The sequence below is a fragment of the Leptosomus discolor genome, chromosome 4 (assembly GCF_034619465.1).
Source record: "Leptosomus discolor isolate bLepDis1 chromosome 4, bLepDis1.hap2, whole genome shotgun sequence".
Classification (NCBI taxonomy): Eukaryota; Metazoa; Chordata; class Aves; order Leptosomiformes; family Leptosomidae; genus Leptosomus; species Leptosomus discolor.
Window position 1 is genome coordinate 69,607,251 of NC_141394.1, and position 19,008 is coordinate 69,626,258.

General features: G+C 39.9%; 1 protein-coding gene across 1 annotated transcript in view; it reads right to left on the reverse strand.

The window, feature by feature from the left end:
- Positions 1-19,008, reverse strand: part of EVC2 (EvC ciliary complex subunit 2) — a 91,430-nt gene that overhangs the window by 69,087 nt on the left and 3,335 nt on the right. Inside the window, exons 3-7 of the mRNA XM_086464830.1 lie at positions 11,783-11,943; positions 11,198-11,263; positions 6,468-6,654; positions 3,545-3,654; positions 2,414-2,476 (exon numbers count right to left, since the gene is read on the reverse strand). Coding sequence (XP_086320956.1) covers positions 2,414-2,476; positions 3,545-3,654; positions 6,468-6,654; positions 11,198-11,263; positions 11,783-11,943 — 587 coding nt within the window. The remainder of the gene's footprint in view (positions 1-2,413; positions 2,477-3,544; positions 3,655-6,467; positions 6,655-11,197; positions 11,264-11,782; positions 11,944-19,008) is intronic.

The following is a 19,008-nucleotide window of genomic DNA, read 5'->3' on the forward strand; positions in this document are numbered from 1 at the left end:
AGGGAACTATCTGTGCTTTCATACTTAAAAGAAAATGGGTTCTGGAAGGACAGTGCATGTCATTGGAGGGCTGCAAACCCAAGCAGGAGGACACAGCAGGTGCCTAACGGCATCTGAAAGCATCACAGCAGACGGTGTGGTGCAAGTGCCACAGCCCCTGCACAAGCCACAGCATGGGACCAGTGGTGGCAATGCAGTCCAACCTTCAAACCACTGACACACCAGTGAGCCTCAAAACCCATATCCTAAGCTAACTTTTTAAGCCACCCCAAAAGCTGGAAGAGGGATTACAGGCCCAAATTTCTTTCAAAAACTGCAGCACTCCCACTGATTTGAAAGATGCTGAGGGAAGCAAGCCTGGTAAAAATCAGATCAAAGTAATTATTATCATCCATCCCACGCAATGTGCTTAAATGGAAGAACTTCCTCTTGTCCTTTTCACTACAGCTTCCCATTCAGCACCAAAAACACCCAGCTGAGGGCAGAGACACGCAGTACTCCCAGCCCCTGAAGCACTGTGGGAAAACACCTGGCACAGACACTCTGAGAGCAACACTCTCGTATTTTTTCATAACTGACAAAATTACCTTGTCACAGGCAACCAAGCACTTTCTTCCAGCAGTGCAGAAGAGAAAATCCACAGGGTTTGTAAAACTTTAAAGAACAGCACAGTAGCCAAGTGTGCAACCAAACCATGCGAAATGGAATCAATTTAGCATGGCACTGCCATGACTACGTAATTAATTCCTCTCTTTTCTCTCCCCAAAGTCAACATTTAGTCTCCACTTAGTTACACATGTGTGTTGGCTTTACCACACCCATGAACAGGTTTAAATAATGACTTTTAATAAAAAAAATCTGAGATTGAGAGCATTTATGACAGCTGAAGATATGGATGAAATACAATACATCGCACCTTTTTCAGCTAATCATAATTTCCTTGCACAAACTGATTTCATTACCTTATGCCCCAAAGGCAAATATTATGCATGTGAAACATGATGTGTTCCATAATTTCTAAGCTTTATTTTCAAAAATTAACCATATTCTCCACACACCTTTACCACATATTTTAATTAGAAAACCTGTCCATTTACTAAGTTCAAATGCAGCCAAGCCAATTTTACCTAACTATGGTATAGTCCCCAAGAACTTACTGAGGTCTAACTATGAAGTTGGAAAAATCCCACACTATAAAGGTTTTAAATATAGTAATAGATTGCAGGAATTGTCACGGTGGGCTGAGACCAATGTAGCATACAGGCTTAGCTTAGACATCACCAACTGCTGCAGATCAATTCACACTGAACCCTACAGAAAACCATTCATGACCCTATTTTTCATATTTCTGTATTTCTAATAAGTCACTGCATGGCTTACACCTTTAAGAATAAGAGTTCCCAAAAAATACATTTATGGTAATTCCAAGCATGATTCTTAGCTATGCAAGTGTGCAATCATTTAAATCTTACTAGATTTTTATCCAGGAACAATGAGTTCTCCAGCTCTAGCCCTCAGGACCTCTTCAGGTAAGCCCCATCCGCATGAACTTCAGACTTCAAATGACACAACCATGGCAAAAAAGTTCTGGGGTGAAACAAACTATTTTCTTCTCACTGAACACAAATAATCACAGTGTTCTTGCCAACCAACGCACAGCTCCTTAAAAAATAACCCCTTGCAACACAGCAGGCTGTCAAGGTAATGAGGGGTTGGGGGAGAAAAACAAGTTTGGTGAAGAGATTACTCTAGCAACAAAACTGATGGATGCACTGGGGAGTTCTCTCACAAAAAATTATCCAGAAGAGTAATAGTTTGCCACAGTCAATGTAATTTTGAAGGTTTATTTGGTCTCTTAGAAACCATGTTAATTCAGAAGCCAAGAACAGAAAGTTGCATTGGAAAGACGACTAAAAAGCAAAAGGCAAACATAAACTATGCCTCTCTTACTGCAGTTTCATTTCTCAGACTCCCCACACAGCTATTTTCCAATTTGTGTATCAGCAGGATACAGAAACCTTTTCTCAATAGGTGGAGGATAACCCCGTCCTTTTGGAAAGAAAAAAAGCTTTCTCATGGCGGCTAGGCACAGGAGCAGGTAAGCATATTCCTCATTACAGTTCTCTGAGCCTGGACACTTCTTCAAATGAAAAAACATGGCTAGGAATATAATGGAAGTTCGTAGATTTTCCATACTAAATATTGCTGGTTTAAGACAACAAAGACCCTGTATCTTCACTCCCGTTTTCTTCCTCTGAAAATCAGAGAAGGTAGAACGTGTGTATGATTAATAGCCAATAGCTAAGTGATGAGATGTAAGTATATAAGTACAACCTTAGCTCTTAGGATTTAGTTTAGATTGTCCAGAAGTTTAAGCAGGAGAGTCAACATAATACCAAATGATAGAATTTACCTTGCTGTTTTCTTCTTCAGTTATGGTGAACGATGCTGTCAATGATACGAGATATGTTTTATTCTGAGAGAGATATAAAAATATTACATGTATTTTAAAAAACTTAGCAGAACCCACGGGCAAACAGCCCAGAGTCTCTAGAAAAGCCTCTCCTTAGAAGATAAGCTATACTTCTCATTAAGGTTAAGCCTGAAATAAATCTGATAGGAAAATGCAGCATCCTTAGGGGTTACACTAACAGACAAGGAAGCAGCTGCTCTGTGGGATACACTCCCCTTCTAATCACAGAAAGCCATGTTCTGGTGCTCACAGAATTACATTTTTCTATGCCTATAAAATCTGGGTTGATAAAAACGCACAGAACAAGAGCCACAGTCTTTCTCTCTACCACTCTAGTACCACTCTCATGCACATCGAGCACTGTTTCCTCTAAAACAAAGGAGATACAGCAGGTTTAGCAGGTTCTAATTACATGCAATTATGAAAACCACAGAAAAAATATCAAGTCATACTTAAGAATTGAAAAATTTTACTTTGGAAGAAACCACTTGCTGCCTCCTTAGTCCTCCCTCCTACTCAAAGTCAAGCTAACTCCAGTGTTAGACCGGTTGTCTCAGAGCCTGGTGCAAGTTAGTTCTCAAAAATCAGCAACGATGAAGATTCCTCAGCTTCTCTGAAAAAATCTCTTTCAGAGCTTCACAACTCTCATACTAAAAACATGTCTTCCTTATGAGCAAGGAGGTTTTTCTTTGCTGCAACTTGTTTTTTGGTTAAAAGAAATTATTTTCTGATAAAAATATGGCAAAACTTTCAATCTCTCACAGATGACAGGAATACATACATCAGTTTGTGGAACATCATTATTTCCAGGATACACAGATAAACTGGAGAGAAATATAAAAAGTAGAGACAAAAGCTACAGGACAACATAAAAGCATACTTCACTTATGTAAGGAGGTCTAGGACTTCTAAGCTATGAAGGATAACTCATGTATTTAGAAACAATCAGGGAGCCTAAGAACTTCACTTCATTACATGCAAGCCTCATTGCTTAGGCAGACAATAACCACCTTGGAGACTTTTTTTTTTACAATAATTGTGAAGGGCAAAATAAAATTGTAAAGGAAATACCTGTGATAAAGTCCTGAAAGTTAGCTTCGCAGGCAGTGTCAAGACCTTGCCATCCCACATTTCTTTTGGATCAAGAAGTGCAGAGTAGTTGATTACAAAGTGTTCTCCACCTGTTAAAACAGAGAAAAAAACCCAATCGTGTAGATCAAGCAGGCGAGGTGCATCTGCCAGTGCAATAGTCCCCTCTAAGTAATTGTGTCTGCATTTTATTAAACAGAACAAGCTTCACTGACTTGAAAACAGCCTGGTACAGTTGCACATCTCTTTTTACACAAGAAGACTGGGTGTGAATCTCTTCAGAGTTGAGCACCCAGCTGAGCTCAGCTGCAGTTACAGACGTTTGCAAAATTTGAAAAGTAAGTTCACTATGAATAAAACATCTGAGAAGCTTATGAGGTTCCCCTTTAGACTGTGTGTCCTCACCAGCAAAAGTGCTCTCCTAGGAACCAAGCTGCAGTAAGCTTACAACACTGACTTCAAGGGAATTCAGCAGAGGAGGCAGCCAGAGCCCACCCACACACTCCAGAGAGGAGAGGCAGGGATAGATTCGCGCTGTCCCAGGAAAATTTCTTAAAGATCCCTGGGGAAGGTTTGGGACAGCACTGGAGCTTTTTCTTTCTGGCACAGCAGATGCCCTACATCCAGAGTAGACGGTTCCTGGCCACATGAGCCCAGCAACACCCTCTGCATCTGCTGCCTCTAAGAACTCAAGCAAATTTGGCCTGGGATCTGGAAACTTTATTAAATGATGCCTAAAGCTACTGGAAAGCATCATGTTTTGACTGATACTAAAACTCAACATGAGATATTTGCATCTGGGAAAATATAATCCAGGAGTGCAGCACAGGCTGGGATCTACTCAGCTGTGGAGCAGCCCTGTGGAAAGGGACCTGGGAGTCCTGGTGGACAAGCAGCTCAAAATCAGTGAACAGTGTGCTGCAGCGGCAAAGAAAGCCAATGGGATGCTGGGTTGCATCAGAAAAGGTAGCCCCAGCAGTGATAAAGAAGTCATTATCCCACTCTCCTCAGCGCTTGTCAAGCCACACCTGGAATACTGTGTTCACTTTTGGTCTCCTCTATTAAAAAAAGCTGTGGACAGGCTGGAGAGGGTGCAGGGAAGGGCCACAAAGATGATCAAAGGACTGGGAAGCCTGACGTATGAGGAAAGGCTGAGAGAACTGGGCTTGTTCAGCCTTGAGAAAAGAAGGCTTAGGGGAGGCCTTATCACCGTGTTGCAGTATTTAAAGGGTGGCTACAAAGAAGACGGAGACTCCCTTTTCACAAGGAGTCACATGGAGAAGATGAGTGGTAATGGGTATAAGTTAATCCTGCGTAGAATCACATTAGACACAAAAGGAAAATTTTTCACAAGAAGAACAATCAGCCATTGCAATAATGTCCCCAGAGAAGCGGTGCAGTACCCAACATTGGACACTTAAGATTCAGCTGGACAGGTTGCTGGGCCATCTTATCTAGACCATGCTTTTCCCAACAAAGGTTGGACCAGATGATCCTTGCGGTCCCTTCCGACCTGGTATTCTGCGATTCTATTTGATTCTATTTAAAAATAATAAATGGATAGCCTACAATATAACCACTAACTGGCTGGTTCTCCTTCCGTTGAAACCAAAGAGAAATCTAACTGAGATTTCAGATGAATTTTGATTCACAGTGCACTGAAACACTGAAAAATTATTATGGCTAACATGCAGCATGACAGTACACAGGCCAGTGAAGGCACAGCCTTTCTGTCCAGCCCTAGTGGCAAGGTATGGGCTGAGTCCAGGACTGACATAGTAATGACCAAACCTTAAACTATGCAGAAATCTTGCAGAAATCTCTTCTGTGGGATTTTCTTCCACTTCAGTATTCTTCATGCTAATTCATGCAACACATACGGGCTGGAAAACCTAGCTTCAGTTCCAGATTCAGTAGTTACAAATAAATTAAATAACAGCTCCAACTTGGTTACTGGATCAGCTCTGCAAGCCATTTTTCTGTTCTTTCTCATGGACCATTCTTTCTTAGGAACCTCTGTTGAGAGCCAGCAACTCCATGACGTTTTCAAAAAAACCCAGCCCTGTAATCAGGACCACTAATCACACTGCTGTTATTAGAAATGGAGTCTGGCTATCCATTTGCAAACAGAGAGCAGCCCAAGGTCCTTTTTAGAAATCTTTCACCAGTAAAACACTATCATAACCGTAGATACTTCAACCACAAACAGATAGCACTAAACACTTCTGAAGCTCCAAGGGAAATATCATCACTCTCAAAAGCAAGCTGTTCATTTTCTTTGTGCTTAAGAAAACAGAGATGAAGAAATCAAGAAAGGTAAAATTTTATGAATGTGCAATGATCCAACTGCTACCAAAGGAACAGCCTGGCTCCAAGAGTGGAACAGGTTTCTCTATTACCTGCTTTGATTTTCTAATTTGTTCAGTTTGGGGAGAACGGATACTGAGAAGAGCTGCCTTATTTCTGATGAATCATCTTGCCTGATTGCATGGTCTTTTGCAATTCCAATGCACCTCTATACCCAGCAAGCCAATCTGTCATGCTTAGCTAAAGAAGGAAGACTCGTCAGCTATGATTAAAATGGCTTGTGCAGCAGCTTTTAAAAATATCCAAAATGAACAAATACTACCATGAAAGATTCTGTTTCATTTTGATGGCAGTGACTTTTACAGAGTACAGGGGCTCAACTTCTGTGCCTGGGAGATCAGAAGCAGCTCAAAGGTGAGAGTCCAAATGTGAGTTAACAGAATTGTAAACTGCAGCATGAAACATTTCCCAGAGTTTTTCACCTGTATTAACTAATAATTGGAGAATTTACACCAATAAATAAATAAATAATACCATGATTTGAACAGATGCTCTTCCACACTGGTGATCAGGGGTACTTCCCTGCAGATTTCGTTACCTTGCAAGAATCTTTTCCTGTAAATCTGCATGTCATCTGTGGTCTTATTACCACTGGCTTTTTGCACATCTAGACCAGTGATGTTGTCCAGAAGGATAAGATCTGTAATGTTTGTTGAGAGCGGCATGTTGGTGTTATTAATCAGGAGCGTAATGTGTGCAGTTTGAGGGTCATGTTCAACATCCACCTGAAAACAGAAATATTAGTAATAATGGTACAAAATGGCTGTATGTGCATCAGCAAAATTCACAGTCTTGATTACTAATAAAAGTTCATTATATGTGTAAACTTACTTTCTGAAGGCATTCTGAGCAACCTGCAAATGGCACTACACTCAGTTTGATCTCAAACTCCCAAGGAAATCTTAATCTTTCGTACATTAAGCTGTTGCTTGGAGACAAAGGGACAGAAAGCCAGAGGCTGGAAACCCAGCTGATGCAGAGACAGAAGTGAAAACAAGAATCTGAATATCCCCATGATAACTCATACAATACAGAGCTGGACCATAACTTTATAATCAGTCTGGAAAATTCTTAACTTTGAACTTCTGCACCACAAAGTTGTTTCTTTTGCAAGCTGCCCTCGCTGCAAATTCATTCCTTCCATGCAGTTTTGGTCTCTATTTCCCTCCTTTTTCACAGCAACCACCCTCTCTGAAGGGTGACGGCTGTCTCGATTCACACTTCCCATGGGAGAGCTGATGGAGCCATCAGTGGACTTGGAGTTCATGGCTCTGCTTCCAGTTTGTGGTGAACTTCATAAGCTAATCACCAATCTCTAGCAACACGTGCTCACGTGACTATATTTATTTATTTATTAGGCCATGAACTCTTACTGAATAATTATACCCTCTAAATTAAACTACTTTGAGCACAGAGTTGCTTACTGACTTCTCACTTTCCAAAAAAAATGCCTTCCTTTACAACTCATATTAAATCAGAATTGTCTAAAACTTTATCCAGTCTATAATATGCTGGCCTATATATTCTTCTAATAATGACACCAAATTAACACTTATTTAACTGACCAAAGTATGATTCAGGACATGTCTTCCCTTTTTTTCCTCCTCCTTTTCAGGAAATGTCTACTCTGTATCTGCACACTAGCACATATAAATAATAAAGCAGTCCCCACAGAAATGAGTTCTAAAATTATGAACTGTGACAGACTTCAGAAATCACAAAAGAGTTCATGGAAGACACAGGGTTCAAATTATGTAGTTACTAATTCATTGTGCACCACTGATCTCTGCATTTCATACTAATTCCATATAGAAACAGATTACAGGGTATCTTATCAATCAAGGAGAAGAAACAGTTTATTGAAACTATTATTGCTTAGTTTGCATTTTTCTATTTAAGCAACAACAATTAAAGTATATTTTAATAAATCTGTTTATGTAACTAACTCTCCTTGGTATACTACACTAAATTTTCTGTATTAAACAAATCTTACAGAGGAAAAAAATTCACTATTTATTGTACTAGATTCTGCAAATAATTGTCAGCACATATAAAAATAGGCTTAATCATATTTGTGAGGAAAGCATTACCAAATTCATATGTTTGTATATCGTAAGGCATATCCCAACATTTATGAGACTTAAAATCACTAAATACTAAAAATGTGATGTATTTTGGGCAGATTTTCTCTCTCCTTTCTCTCTCCTGGTTTCTGAACTGACACGATGCAGTCAACATGTCTTTCAACCTTTCCTGTGCAGACACAAGGGCTAGAAGCTTGCTTTAAAAAACACAAACAAAATGCAACAGGATCATCAAAACAAGAAAACACACCTTGAAAGTTTCAAGGCTCAAACTACAGGAGTTGTTACTACTGTACTATGCTCCACAGTAAGTGTGGATGGGCTTGTGCAGACAAACATGTATCAAACAGCAAAGAGGGAGCTGGGGAAACGGGGAAATTGAAAAACTTTTTTTCTCCTTTCATTTTCCCATACCTTTCCCTTGCTCTTCTGTGAGATGAAGGGAAAAAATGAGGATTTCAGGGTCTCTTCCTGTGCTTCTCATCAGGCACAAATATATTCCTTTACATTTGAGGAGAGGGGATGTAAACAGTAATTCAGAACAATTCCTACAACAAAATAGGCAGAGAAAGTAGCATGTGTACATTCACAGCCAGGCTGGGGAATATGGTAGCCTCTCCTTCCCCGAGGCAAGAGGTTTAATGCATACTCCCACACACTCTTCATTCTCTTTCTCTGACTAATTTTGCACCTTCTCTTCATTTTGTTTCATAAAATTCTTCATTCAGTGACTAAACAAAGCAACCCCTCAGAGGTATCCCAACTGTACTACCTATCTCTTACCATAGTCTTACTTAGGCGGCCAAAAGACGATATTTGCTGTATTTTCTCTTTAGTTTCGACTGGCAGTCAGTTTTAAGCTAAATGGCAAAGGAATTGAAAGAATCTGGATTTTTTTTACTGATAGCACTGGAGAAAGCAGCAGATTAGAATCAAGCAGTAGAGAAGCCCTTAGGTTTGAACTCTCCTAGAAAGAACCTCCTCCATACGCTGCTACCATTGGCATCAGCGGCCACTGGATATCTGCTTTAAGTTGTCCCTCTAATTTGCCTGAATATCTTTCATTTTGCTTTTGGAGCAGGTGATTATGCCACCAGCCATCTACAAGAAACAAGCCCAATGGCAGTCACTGATGATCCGTAAGTGCACACTCCATTTTCTCTCTGCTGCCCAAGCAGTGTGCGTGTGTCATCGCCCCTTGCAAGCAATGTCACTTCAGGTACCTGTGAGAGTGGAATGAAAGAACCAGAGCAAGTGCAAAGACATGCTAGGAGGAGAGAGAGGAGGAAGGAATTGCCATGGAAGTGAAAGGAACAGCAGATCTTTGGGAATAACTTAGAACAATGGAAACAGGAAAGCAGGAAAAAAAATTAAGGATCGTAGAATTATAGATGTTCTGCAATGCAAGAAAGCTTAGGAGACTGAGAAATGAGACAGGTAAATGTGTTAAAAGCTAAGCAGTCAAATTTAAAGATTTACTTCAGCTCTGCTAAAGATTATTGTCATTGTGAAGTACTATTACAGAAAATTTCATGTCCTACTATGGAATGAAGCTCTTAAACAAGCACATTTTTGGGAAGAAGGAAGGGACTAGGTGCTAGAAACATAGGTAAAATTTAAACACCCCTGTTTCAACAAGGGCATTTCTGCGATAAGGTGTTGGAAAAACCCTGACTCCAAGTAGTAAACATATGTCATCTCCATGGTCTGAGGAGCTACTCATGGTAGGAGGAGGAAAATGTGCAGAATTCACTTTTTTCCGTTTAAAACAGCTAAAGACCACCATATGGCCAGTCTGCCTCTTAGCAGGAAAGCATCTGTTCAGACGAATTAGGATTGAAGTAGATGATAAGGTAAGGAAAGAAAAATAAAATGTGAACTGCATTTGAAGGTGGAAGACAATTACACACACTTGCATAGTTTCCAGTAATTTACAACTAATAGCACTGCAAAATTTTCTGATAATCCTAGCATCTACAACAGATTAACTTTTGATCTTGTACAGCAGCATTTCACAATTTTTAATTAGCCTGTGTGAGGCTGCACTGTGAATAGCAGAAAAAAAACAACATGGAATGTATCAAACTCTCCTTCTGAGAGGCTCTGATATAAATATTGGGCACCCATAGCCGGAAAAGTAGAAAATTCTGTGTCACTGCTTCTTATGTCTGAAACGCTCACTATTCTGCCTGATTAATTATCATATGCCACCATTTCAATAACAACATTATAGGTAATTAGTGCCATGATATGTGATGCCTATACATTCTTCTCTATGAAAATGATCTGGTGCAGGTTATAATGCCACCTTTTCTGTACTGGTTACTGAATCCTCCACTCTCATACGCAGCATTTCAGTGGTTGATTTCAGATTTGCCTTAATGTTGCATGCGCTTTCTCTCTCCAAGGAACAGGTAAGATGAACTGTCTCTCATTATAAAAATTCAGACTTGCTTCATCCAGTGTAAAAAAAAAAACAAAACCCAAGGAAAAAAAGAGAAAGGAAAAATAACAGTCTAGGAAAATCTGTCAACCTATGCCACATAAAGAAAACATAAAATGGAAGGTTTAAAATTTCTGTCTAGTAGGGAGGTCTTTGCTCTTCATAAGCATTTTACACAAGTCAAACGAAACCTTTTTTTCATTAAACACTGTGCTGTAGCTGAGTCCCATTGAACATGCAGACTATGACACATTGGCTCTTCCATGGCTGTGTGACAGGATGCCCCAAGACACAATGGGCATCACAGGGCTCAGTGCTCCATCCTTCGAAAGGCATCCATACTTGACACAGGTAGGGCACCCACGGTTGAGCCAGGAGAGCACCTCAGAAGGCTTATCTCATCCACTACAGAAGTTTGTCTCTACCTCTACCCAGCCTTGTGGCCGATTTCTAGAGTTCACTGGGCTTTGCCCATTTATAGTTTTACAAATTCTTATTAGTATTTACTTTGATCACAGTCCAAAACTCCCTGAAGTCTGACAGAAGATTGCACTTACTTCCTTCAGTTTTGAATCAACGTTGCAAAACTGTGCACCTCCTACAGCAGGTGTGACCATCTTCACATCAAAATGGACCTTCCCCCAAATACTCAGCATGGGAACAATTTTGTTCCCACTTTTTAAAGGACATTTGGGTACAGACATCCTACTAAATTAACAAGACAAATGTAAGAAGACTTACCACACCACATTTCTGAAGGGTTATTCCAAATCCAGAAGACACTGACATATTGGACACATCTTCAGCCTGTGGAGGAAGGGGAAACGTCTATATAGCGTATGAAAACATCATCATTCACAGACTGCAGCACAAGTTAAATTATGTAAATAATGAAATGAAAAAGAAAATGTAGAGGTATTCATCACCTTCAAATTTAAAGCTTTGTTATCCCAATAGTTAATCTTTTTTTCTAGTCCAAATTTGTATGAACTACTTATTCCCACAAGTAATTACTACTATCTTAATTGATATATTCATCTTTTGGCTATCACAATTCCCCAACGACACAGACTATGCATAAAGTTCATCAGACTACATAGATCTGTTTCTTTACTAAGTGTCCACCAGAATTTATGCAGCAATCACATAGCTGTATCTGTCACAACAATTCTTTGGTGTTTCTGAAGCCATCTCAAGTGAACATAATCATCTGAGACAGAATTAGAAGCGTACTAATTGGGTAGTAAATTCCCAGCAACATTCACTTTTGATGTAATTGCTACAAACCTTACAAATACTAACAGTGGCAAACCGTCTTTTACTGACCAGCTGGCGGTTAACAGAAGACTCTCGTTTGAACAAAACCTTCTTTGTCCATGAGGGTATCAAAGCAAACAGCGAATGACTCCACTGATCGTCTGAGGCTGCAGAAGTCAAGAGCCGGTGAGGGGCTTCGCTTGCTTGAACGACCAGAGGTAAGGGCACTGCTGAAAACCAAGGCAACACTCTGCATTAGAGCTAAAGCTGGCTCCTGTGCGACAGCCGCTGGCTGCAGATTCCAGCCAAGGATGGGGCTCGCAGTACCTGGCGCTCTGGGTGCACACAGCAACCAGCACACTCTTCCTCAAAGCATTTAAAATCATCGTAGGTAACAGAGACACAAGGCCAGACAGAAAACAGAGATGGGATTTGCCCCACAAAATCCAGCAGGAGTTAGAACAAAACTGATTCCTATCTAGGGAATTCACATATAGCCCATATAGAAAACTTCTTGCTATTTAAATGTAAAGTGTCTAATGCATGAATTAAAAGGTTTCACCCTTAAATCAACTGTTAATGTTTTCAACAGAAAGAAATTTTCAGCAAAGCTTAAATAATTGAAGCACTCCACAATATGAATGGCCTCAGTGCTAAGGGTGTTCTGCTTCAAAGATACAGTCTGACAATTAACCGTCAACCATGTCAATACATACTCTGAACAAAAATACTTCTCAGTTGAGTAAGGGTCTCAGTTATATTTCAGATGAATTGGAGCGCCATCAAATCAAATGCTCCTCAATTTAGTAATTAGCAATATAAATGCTAGCTTACACTCTTATATTTTTATGAAAACTTAGTCCATGATATCACACAAAATTACAACAGCAGTTTTGAAATCATATTGCTTTCATCCAGTAAAGTAAATGCACCTATGCCATTAATAAAAGGAGCTTACAGTAAAAGTCAATAATTTAATATACTAAATTGCCAAAAGGTGAAGCTGCTGAATGAAAAGAAAAAATGTCATTAAAATTTCAAAATTATATTGGCTATGTTGAAAGAAGAGACTTTGTTTCATTCTTTGCATAATAGTTCTCATTTATTACTTATTTTTAAATCCCACATTTTAATCATTAGCAATTCATTGGCAATATACATTTATATGAAAAAAAACTCTCATTGAAAAGCAAAGATTTTTGGCAAATTACTTTTTTATATACAGTTTTCATTTTAAAAAATTATATGTTAATGAACTATGAAAAGCTGAAGATACTAAATTCTCATTAACATGAGAAGCAGCATTTTTTTGAAAAGACACTGCTTTGTTGGAAGAACAATACAGAGAAATACTGTTAGTTGTAAATAGAAAAAACATGCACAGAGCATTCAAAATTGAACCCTTAAAAGGAGGTCCTTGAAGGGCCTTGAAGCATTGTCACACATGAATCACTGTTAACACAATGAATGAGAGGCAGTCCTGCTGCTTACAGCACGCAGATGGACACATGCACCTTGGGGAGCTTCACTGCCTTCCCATGCTGGAATAGCATGCTTTTTCTTTGGGAGGGAGTGGTTCATATTGGACAAAATTGTGGATATTTGTGCCAGGAAAAGCTAGTTGTTTACAATCAGTTTTAATTCACTTCTCTAAATTTTACTTAAATATTTAAACCATGGTTAAACAATGCAACACCCTCAGACTAATTTAGGGACTGTAAAAATAAAAGGTGAACTTGGTGACAACAGTAATATGTATAATTACAGTAATAAATGTCTGCATAGCTTTGAGGTTGGAATGTTTTCAGGGTAGTCATGCATGGCATATTTCTGTTTCAAGACTAAGCAACAGCCCAAATCACTCAGGATGACACCAGTGCTGAACTGTAAGTGCAGTACAGACCTGCTAGCTACCAGTCTGAGCCCACCTGGCCATGGCACCCCCCAGCAGATCCAAGTATCATATCATATCCCACCTCCAATGGCTCTAAACCTATGTTCTGACTACTGAACCAAACCTCTTCGCAGTTTTACATATATATATCCAAACATTGAAAAAGATTAATTTTCCATTTGCTGAGTCTCACATACCAATGCAATTGCCACCCCATTCCTATGGAGGTGGAGCACTGATTCTCCTTTTTGTTTTCTTGCCAGACTACAGGAGACGTAGTTTCCTTTATAGAAAACAGAAACCTCGACTGCAGACATGAAGCTTCTTTATAGGGCTTCATAAGAAACATAAGAAATGGCAAAATGGCAAAAGGCATGGGCTGGGTTGGTCAACTACTGCCTTGAAAAAGCTTCTTATTCAGCAGATCATTTCCTTATGTATTTTGGATGAGGGATGTCAGCCAACAAGAAGGGGGTAATTGCTTCATAAAATGTCTTTTGTTCTTGTGTCCTATGCAGCATGACATCTCCATCAGCACACCCAACTGCAATGGGTTACAGCAAATCCTGATACTCCCCTCTGGAGATTATCAAGTCCACAGTAACCAATTTAATTAACTGATCATGTTCTTTGACTCTGAATAAATCCCTGGATTACTAATTACACAGATGAGTCTGTTTTCAGGTCACGCTTTGTCACCACGTAGAATCCTGAGATAACGTGCCCAGCTCCCAGCAAGAAGTCTCCAGGCATGTTATGTGGCTGCTCCATCATCAGTAATTGGAGGTTGGGGATTTTGCAGGTTCTTGACATTATGTTAAGCAGCCTCAACATTGATGATGATTACAAGGATACTTCTGCAAATTCACTTGTATCTTCCTAGCACTAAGTGCAAGATTTTGCTTAAATAGATTCAATCAGTGTGACGCGTGTCCATACAGCAACGTGCGCCACTGCCTTCCTCCAGATTTTTTCTCATCCCTCCTATTAATTTTTAATATGTTTTAGAATACCCTGGTTTCCCTTGCCAGTAAAGTAGCACTTTCCTATCTCATTATTTTTTGTAGTATCGACTGTCAGTCAAATAAAATAACTTTTTCCTGATCCACACATATTTAACTGTCACTAGAATATTATACAGCTCAGTCCAGCTGACCTACAAGAACATAACTGCTTTTCCATGTAACTTGCTGTATACTCTTAACATCAAGCCAACATAATTGTATTTAGCAATTCATCTGCTGTCTCTTTTCAGATAAGGTCCTAGATGGATCACAGACGGCTGATGATTGCTTGAAAAGCTGGATGCTGAATAGCTGAGAAAGGACAGTACAGGCACAACACATTCTGTGGTTTTCATGTCTATTTTAGATTTCCGTTCTGAAATTGGTTTGGTTTTTTTTAACAAATGGATTCTTCTGAGGTTGAAAAATACTAATATGTGACTCCTGAGGCCTTTCACTAACAAGCATCAAGCTTTCTTTTGGATACCCTGTTACTCAGAAGTGCCATTGTCCGTGCCCCTTCAGAGCTGCATGCCAACTCTGACGCTGACTCTGCGGTCTCCTTGTTCCTTCCACTCTCTTTTCTTCTTACAGCTTCAATCTTTGCCATTTTCCTGGCTGTTTTCAGAAGAGCCATTATCAGAGCTGCATGGTCTTCAATTCTATTAGTTTCTAAATCAAAACTATTCCCACTCCTTTTCAAAAGGAAACAGTTTCAGCTTTACACACAGCCCAAACAGTCCTCTTCAGCTGGGCTCCCCAGGCTGCCACCACGCACTGCCGGAGTACAACGCCTCAGGCCAAAACATTTCCCAGCGAGCAAACCAGCAGAGCATGAAGCTTAATCTGGGGCTTTCCTGCAAACATCTCCAAAGATGCCAAGTGAAACACTTCATCAAAAAAGGCAGTAATTTCATTTTCTTTTGAGATGTGAGACAACATCACCAACTTTAAGACAAAATCTTCATTTTCCTTAATTAAACATTCCACATTTTTACAATGTATTCTCAAGTTGTTAAATATTTTATCTCATTTTTAATTAGCACACTACTAAAATGTTTTCCCACTACTTAATCCTCCATAAAACTAATATAAACAGATATTGCAGAACCCTGTCTTAACTGTATATGCCTAGCTAATTACCAGTGCTTGTAGGTCAACTTCATATTGAATTACAAACTGAAAACATTAAAGTAAATATTAATTTAGTGGAAAAGCTAGAACATTAGTGCAACATTTTACCACTCATGTAACTACAGCATTCACTCAGGCCCACAAAAGCACAGTGCCAAAATATTAAATGACAAATGCACAGTTGATCAGAATAGTCTGCTATTTAATGCTGTTCAATTTTCTTTGCTATTCTCCCCAGGTAGTCATTTGCCACTCCTCAGCTTTGTGCGCTATTGCTTTGGGCGGTGATATGTTGCTCTGTTGGACCTCCAGCAGCCACACTGAAGGCACATGCAACACACTGAGGAAGCAGAGGTCCCCACTCCCACCTCTCACTACATTCACTTGCTGCTCAGGGTGTGCAAATACAGAGGATCCAACCTGGTACAAAACGCACCTACCGCGTGGAGACTGTGGCGACAGTGGCTCTATGTTCGTAGGGGCTGGGGGTGGAAGGATGGGTACCTAAGAAAAGAAACTGTCCTCCATCTGTGGTCAGCATACTGTTCTTTGCTAAGGAATTAAGTTTTGTGTAATGACAGGGACCTTCAGTGCTAAAACACAAGCCTTTACCACTGGACTGAACAGGCTGAGTCCTGAACATGTTAGTGGCACAGATGGACTGCCATTAGAAGGGTAGGTATAACACTAGAGTGCCTTACTTGTTCTTGAAGGAAGTTAAGGCGAAGGTTATTCTTGGCCATGGCAATTAAACAGGATGATACAAAATTAACACAGTCTTACAATAGGTTTGCAGCAAAGACTCCAGTATATCCTTAAGGCTTCCATACCTTTACAACATATCCTAACCTGACAAATTACAGTAGGAAAGTGAAGACTGACAAGTTTGTGAAATGTCAAGTTCAGAATTAAAAATTACCTGACACTGAGAGGAAATAAACCTAAGACAATCACTCTAATTCTTAGCTCTCAAGGGCTGAATATTTAAGTCCCACATCTGCAGTCTGATTTGCTTTCCCCCAGAATTTATCAGCAAAGCTTTGAAGATTCCTGCTTTATTTCAGTAGAGAAGAAAAGAGTTAAATATACTTGCTTACTATATTTTTGTTGTTGTTGTTCTGAATTATTCCCTGTCCTGAAACCATCCAGGATACAAGATCCAATTTGAAGTCCTTTCAATTACACACAACAATGAACAGGCAAAGGCAGCAATTTACTGTACTTCAGTTTTGAATGCTGCCATTAGCTTTTCTTGTTACAAAGACGAAGAAACTATGGGCATCAACAAGACAAAACAAATCTACTTTCCAGGCCTGTTTTGAGTAAGTCAGAGCAGACTTGAACATAACTCTCAAAAACTCATTGTGTTTCCCAATCACAGGGCTATTCTGGGATTGCTATTTCTCATCATGTCCAGAAACAATTCAAAAAACCTTCCCACAGAAACCCTGACATCAGTGTACTGCCACAAACCATTTCACTTCAGCATGCTGCCATTTCCAACGACAAAGTATTTCATGCAAAGTTCCTATCTCACTGCTTTCATTGAGAACTTCTTCAGTAAGAAACAAAGAGTCTAGTACCTTGATTAAGCAAACCACTAAAAACTTAGCTTTGTTAAATGTTAGAAATCCCTGTCTATTAGAATGGGAAAATTCTCAGCTACAAAATCAAGCACACAACTCAGTGCTTGCAGCAGCCCCCCATTTAACATGTGTATTTACCTACTAACAAAATGGCAGTTTCATAGAATCATCGAATCATAGAGTCGTTTAGGTTGGAAAAGACCTCTAAGATCAAGTCCAACCATTAACGGAGCACTGCCAAGTCCACCACTAAACCATGTCACTAAGCACCATGCCTACATGTCTTCTAAATACCTCCAGGGATGGTGACTCCACCACTTCCCTGGGCAGCCTGTTCCAATGCTTGACAACCCTTTCAGTGAAGAAATCTTTCCTAATACCCAATCTAAACCTCCCCTGGCAAAACTTCAGGCCATTTACTCTCATCCTGTCTTGTGACAGTCTTCTCCTGACTTGGGAGAAGAAACCAACACCCACCTTGCTACAACCTCCTTTCAGGTAGTTGTAGAGAGCAGTAAGGTCTCCCCTCAGCCTCCTCTTCTCCAGACTAAACAACCCCAGTTCCCTCAGCTGCTCCTCATAAGACTTCCCTAAGACCCTTTACCAGCTTCATTGCCCTTCTCTAGACATGCTCCAGCACCTCAGTGTCCTTCTTGTAGTGAAGGGCCCAAAACTAGCGCAGTATTTGAGGTGCAGCCTCACCAGTGCTGAATACAGGGGACCAATCACTGCCCTAGTCCTGCTGGACAAACTATTTTGAACCACTAATGAAAAGATATTGTATGTCAAAATCCTTCAATTGCTCCACTTTTTCTTTAGCACCAGAAGGTTCTTCTGAACTACAAAACCACATGCAATTCCTCTCTCAGTGGATGGCACATTAATAATTTGCAACCCATCAGAAAGCAAGATGTGAGCAGCAAAAATCATATGGAATAAATACAGGAAAAAACAAGGAAGCTCGCAAATCTGAATTATTTGCTTTCGTATTTAAATTAATAAACTCATTTGTGAATTAGCCATGGCACAGGGCAAAGAAATTACAGGCATCTCACTAGATGACTGCTTCAGAGCATGTAATTTCTCAGCAAATGCATGTCATGAAATCATCTCTTGGGGAACTGCAGCGATAGCGGAGGGGGGTCTATTTCAGGCATTGCATTGTGCCTGTTAATTCAATGTATAAGGACGTCATAACCTTTCAGCATACTCATCTCCACTACATTTGGGTGAGGCAGCACACTATTTGTCATACAGATATAAAGAAAATAAAGACCAGAGACTCAGAGAAACTAAGTGATTTGTTCAAATGTACACAAAGAGCCTGTGGCAGTCAGCCCTCAGACGCAGCTCCTCCAAGCTGTAAGGGACTCCTCTAAGCATCAGAGTACCCTATTTCGATCAGATTAGGCAACTACTACTGGAGATGCTTGCTGTATCTGAGATCAGTGACAAGTATACTCAATACCGGCTGTAAAGAGTATTAGCACTCCAGCAACACTTCCAGACCCTTATATGTCTATGAGTCTTTAACAACCTGGTCCAGGACAAAGTATATTAGTTATTATAATTGCAGAGGTCTTTGAAGATAGCTTCAAGAGTAGGTATTGCAATAGTGTTAGTAAATGCATAGAGGTTATGATATCTTATGAAAAGGCACAAGGTCTTGTTCAGCTT